This window comes from Cebus imitator, unplaced genomic scaffold (genome assembly GCF_001604975.1).
Source record: "Cebus imitator isolate Cc_AM_T3 unplaced genomic scaffold, Cebus_imitator-1.0 Scaffold0, whole genome shotgun sequence".
NCBI lineage: Eukaryota > Metazoa > Chordata > Mammalia > Primates > Cebidae > Cebus > Cebus imitator.
Window position 1 is genome coordinate 1476268 of NW_016107315.1, and position 4821 is coordinate 1481088.

The 4821-nt window shown below is 39.3% G+C and overlaps 2 protein-coding genes and 1 non-coding gene across 5 annotated transcripts in view; 1 reads left to right on the top strand and 2 right to left on the bottom strand.

Moving 5' to 3' along the window:
• GLT8D1 (glycosyltransferase 8 domain containing 1) overlaps positions 1 to 2791 on the top strand; it is a 13942-nt gene extending 11151 nt beyond the window's left edge. For all 3 annotated transcript variants that reach the window (XM_017538871.2, XM_017538922.2, XM_017538810.2), the window contains 6 exons: positions 496 to 613; positions 820 to 904; positions 1101 to 1213; positions 1540 to 1706; positions 1821 to 1933; positions 2084 to 2791. In XM_017538871.2, the coding sequence (XP_017394360.1) occupies positions 496 to 613; positions 820 to 904; positions 1101 to 1213; positions 1540 to 1706; positions 1821 to 1933; positions 2084 to 2274 (787 nt within the window). In that variant the 3' untranslated portion in view covers positions 2275 to 2791. The remainder of the gene's footprint in view (positions 1 to 495; positions 614 to 819; positions 905 to 1100; positions 1214 to 1539; positions 1707 to 1820; positions 1934 to 2083) is intronic.
• Positions 2792 to 3074: 283 nt separating this feature from the next.
• GNL3 (G protein nucleolar 3) overlaps positions 3075 to 4821 on the bottom strand; it is an 8451-nt gene continuing 6704 nt past the window's right edge. The window contains exons 10-16 of the mRNA XM_017540743.2: positions 4388 to 4562; positions 4118 to 4260; positions 3903 to 4039; positions 3659 to 3813; positions 3359 to 3425; positions 3154 to 3265; positions 3075 to 3093 (exon numbers count right to left, since the gene is read on the bottom strand). Coding sequence (XP_017396232.1) covers positions 3183 to 3265; positions 3359 to 3425; positions 3659 to 3813; positions 3903 to 4039; positions 4118 to 4260; positions 4388 to 4562 — 760 coding nt within the window. The 3' untranslated portion in view covers positions 3075 to 3093; positions 3154 to 3182. The remainder of the gene's footprint in view (positions 3094 to 3153; positions 3266 to 3358; positions 3426 to 3658; positions 3814 to 3902; positions 4040 to 4117; positions 4261 to 4387; positions 4563 to 4821) is intronic.
• Positions 4621 to 4697, bottom strand: LOC119470500. Its single transcript, XR_005199413.1, has one exon. It is a non-coding gene; the product is annotated as a small nucleolar RNA SNORD69 (small nucleolar RNA).

A 4821-nucleotide genomic window follows, 5' to 3' on the forward strand; every position in this document is an offset into this window, starting at 1 on the left:
CAACTTCCACCTCCAGGGTTCAAGCAATTCTCCTGCCTCAGCCTCCTAAGTAGCTGGGATTACAGGTGTGCACCACCACTCAGCTATTTTTGTATTTTTAGTACAGACGGGGTTTCACCATGTTGGTCAGGATTTTTAGTAGAGACGGGGTTTCACCATGTTGGTCAGGCTGGTCTCGAACTCCTGACCTCATGTTCTGCCCACCTCAGCCTCCCAAAATGCTGGTATTACAGGTGTAAGCCACCATGCCAGCTGAGATGTTCCTAATTCTATATTGTGTTTTTCTAGAGTAATTTTAGAGTTAGAATTACCATAGACTCTTGGTTCAGGGAGGGACTTTGGTGGAGTTACTCTCAGTTCAGATGAGAAAACCAAAGCTCAGAGATAAAAGGAACTTGAAAACATCTGTTTGGTCTGTAGGATTTCTCTTGCATTACCCTCACTGGTTTGGAGACATTATTTAAAAACTGAAATTTAATGCTTTATCTTCATCAGATCCTGGCTCAACAGTGATTCCCTGAAAAGCATCAGATACAAAATTGTGAATTTTGACCCTAAACTTTTGGAAGGGAAACTAAAAGAGGATCCTGACCAGGGAGAATCCATGAAACCAGTGAGTTCCATGTGTCTTTTTTTGTACTTGGTAGTATTAGGAAATAACTGGGGGTATAGTGCAAGTAGTTTTCCTGGGGACCAATCTTCAGTGGTTGTTGAGAATCCTTTCTTCTGAATGGGTACTGAGAGCATCCTAGGAGTTTCTATGTAAATAAAAGCACAGCCACTGCAGTATCCTATACCAATTATTCTTTCCTTTTTCAGTTAACCTTTGCAAGGTTCTACTTGCCAATTCTGGTTCCCAGCGCAAAGAAGGCCATATACATGGATGATGATGTAATTGTGCAAGGTATCAAAAATGTCACCATGAGTGCTGTTCTCCATTTGGATTGAGTACAATTGCTAAATAAAACAATGGACTACAGTGGGCTGTAGTGGTTGTTTTATTTTTGGTCTTCTATAAAATGTCACATAGGGAGAAGTGGGAGTAACAGGGAACTCTCAAGGCAATTGAAATGTAAATCTTAACATCTTGTCTATTTCAGGTGATATTCTTGCCCTTTACAATACACCACTGAAGCCAGGACATGCAGCTGCATTTTCAGAAGATTGTGATTCAGCCTCTACTAAAGTTATCATCCGTGGAGCAGGAAACCAGGTAAATTGCTTACCAGACACCCACTCTTCCCATTTAATGGGAAGAGGTTGCAAATTCAGGGAACTCTTTTGCTGCAGTTTACATTCCATAATCATTTCATCCCAAAACTCAAGGCTGCCTTTCTGTAGACTTGTTCATGGACATGACAGCCTAATTGTTCTTGAACATCTGGTTTAGTTTGTCAACATCTAGGTTCCTGTTCTTAGAATTTCATGTATCTATTTTCTAATCTGAGAAGTCAGTAACAGCTCTTCTCTCTACTGGCTCCAAAATTTTCTCTATTCTATTTGAAGCAGTAAATACATATATCCTGTTTGTGTTTTTAGTACAATTACATTGGCTATCTTGACTATAAAAAGGAAAGAATTCGTAAGCTTTCCATGAAAGCCAGCACCTGCTCATTTAATCCTGGAGTTTTTGTTGCAAACCTGACGGAATGGAAACGACAGAATATAACTAACCAACTGGAAAAATGGATGAAACTCAATGTAGAGTAAGTATGTAATTGGCCTCACTGTGAAAAACCATTGTATTTCAATTATGGGAGTCTTGACTAAAAGCAGTTAGTCAGAACTCTTCACTAACATTTGTTTTCTGTCCCACCAAGAGAGGGATTGTACAGCAGAACCCTGGCTGGCAGTATCACAACACCTCCTCTGCTTATTGTATTTTATCAACAGCACTCTACCATCGATCCTATGTGGAATGTCCGCCACCTTGGTAAGTAGAATTAACCAGTGGCTTAAGCTAGTAAATAACTGGTATCTAAAGAACTATCCTGAGAGATGGGATATATTAATTGTTTCCCTTAACTTTTCTGTATAATTTCACATGGCACAACGTTTTGGTGTTTTTTGTCTCAAATGTAAGGTTCCAGTGCTGGAAAACGATACTCACCTCAGTTCGTAAAGGCTGCCAAGTTGCTCCATTGGAATGGACATTTTAAGCCATGGGGAAGGACTGCTTCATATACTGATGTTTGGGAAAAATGGTATATTCCAGACCCAACAGGGAAATTCAACCTAATCCGAAGATATACTGAGATCTCAAACATAAAGTGAAACAGAATTTAAACTATAAGCATTTCTCAGGAAATCCTGGAAGATGGCATGTGTGGGAAGTAACAGTTGCTAGGCTTCAATGCCAATCTGTAGCAACCCATGGGAAAAGATGTTTCAGCTGGGTAAAGATGACAAACTGCCCTGTCTGGCAGTCAGCTTCCCAGATAGACTATAAATATGTCTCCATCTGCCTTACCAAGTGTTTTCTTACTATAATGCTAAATGACTGGAAAAAAAACTGATACGGCTAGTTCAGCTAGCTGGTACACATAATTCAAAACTGCTGTTGGTTTCAGTTGTGTAACCTGTGGCCTGATATGTAAATAAAACTCACATTTTCCAATAAGTATCTTATTTTTTAATTTCTGGATAACTACTTCCAATCACAATAAGAATTGTCTTTTTACAAAATTTAGGGATTCCAATTTAATATAATACATATTCACAAAATTTACACAGCTCATATATGCCATAACACATTATATACAGAACAGTTTAGCAGTCTGCTTAGAATGTTTGTTAAAAAAAAAAAAACTTATAAAAAGAAATGGTTCTGGGCCAGGCGTGGTGGCTCACACTTGTAATCCCAACACTTTGGGAGGCTGAGGCAGGTGGATCACCTGAGGCTGGGAGTTTAAGACCAGCCTGACCAACATGGAGAAATCCCATCCCTATTAAAAATACAAAATTAGCCTGGCGTGGTGGCACATGCCTGTAATCCCAGCTACTCAGGAGGCTGTGGCAAGAGAATCGCTTGAACCTGGGAGGCGGAGGTTACAGTGGAGATTGTGCTATTGCACTCCAAAGTGAAACTCCATCTCAAAAAAAAAAAAAAAAAAAAAAAAAAAAAAAAAAAAAAAAAAAAAAAAAAAAAAAAAAAAAAAAAAAAAAAAAAAAACATGGTTCTGTTACACATAATCTGTACTGAAGTCATAAGCATCATCCTCTTCAATCATTTTATCCAAGATAAAAGGCCTTGTAGACTGTCCACCTATATTGCAGGAAAATAAAAAGATTTTATTTTCAAAAAGTAAAAGGGATTCTATACCATGCTGCTTTGTTAGAACTCCTCTGCCTGCCTCACCTGCTGTAGACACCTCAGGCAGTACCTCCCCTGTCTCTTCTGCAGCGAACATGTCTGAGCTCTTTTCCTGTGTGACAAAGAAAAATGGTGCTGGATTAGTAGCCCTTGTTTGCTCATTTAATCTAAATAATTATGCACTCGAAAAAATTAAGTCACTGGAGGTACCTGTGACGGGATGTGCAAAATTAAGGCTAACAGATCACAAGCCTCAAATATTTCCTACCTTCAGCTCCTTCACATTATGTGTTATAATGCTACAAAACTAACCAGTTTTAAACAACTCATGGAGGATAGACTTACATGAACTTCAACACTTTCCTGGTCACGGTCTTTGTCATCCTCCTCCTCTTTCCATTTTGGCAATTCTTCATGTATGTCCTTTACTTCTATTACTCCATTTGTCAGACCGGAAGACTGGAAAAGGATGCTATTGGCCAAATGAGGGCTCCTGATGGCTGGGAAAGAAACAAAATCCATGTAAACAGTTAAGACCTTTCTTTATCGGCCTGTCAGCTGATGAAAACAGCATTGACACAATTCTCACCTTTTATGCTCTGTGCATTGTTCTTTTCCAGTTCTTCCAGATTGAAGCCCCTTTTCATGTCCACCACGATACTCTCATTAAAATATGGAGGAGGAGTCCAAGATGTAGGAGGATGGCAATAGTAAGCTAATGAGGCACTGATATTAAAAATAAGATGTGTCAAAAGGAGGTTTATTCTAGGGGTCACCAAAATTACAACAGAAAAGAAAGCTTACCCTGTCCACTCAGACCACAGCAGCTTGGCAGCACCTTCAACGTTTGGGATTCCACCTTTTTGGTGCATACCTCTTCTCTGAGCAAGCACAGTAAAAAATTCCAGAGAATTTCTGTAGCTTGGGACGGTATATTTCAATACTACCTTAAAAAAAAAAAAAAGTCCCTCTGACATCATGCTACTACTTTAAAAAACTTCAAAGTTTTTCTACTCAAAATGCTTATGATGGAAGAAAATGGCTCAAGGAGCTCATGAGAAGGGATCCATTTACCTGTCGAGCATCAGCCTGGGAAAGGATGGCACTGGCAGCCTCCATTGGTTTTACTACTTCAATACTTGCTGGACTTCGCAGAGCAAGTGCAGAGGAGGAGTTATGTGGGGATACGATGAAGCTTGGACTATCTATGATAGTGATCTGTTTGTCCAAGGGGACAACCTGCATGCTCCTGAAAGAAGAGAGATGGAATTGATGAGGCACTGGTTTATCTGGAGGGCAAGAGACAGAACATGAAGCTCAGGGTTGGATTGAACAGACTCAGCACAGTCAGTCAGATCCAGTTTATCATCATTTGCTTCATATTTATCTAAAACTGTAACAGCATACCTGACCGTTCTAAAGAGAAACACTGCATGTTATAATAGCTTATATATTTACATCAAACTAAAGACATGCTGTTTCCTTTGTTATATATATGACACCTTCTG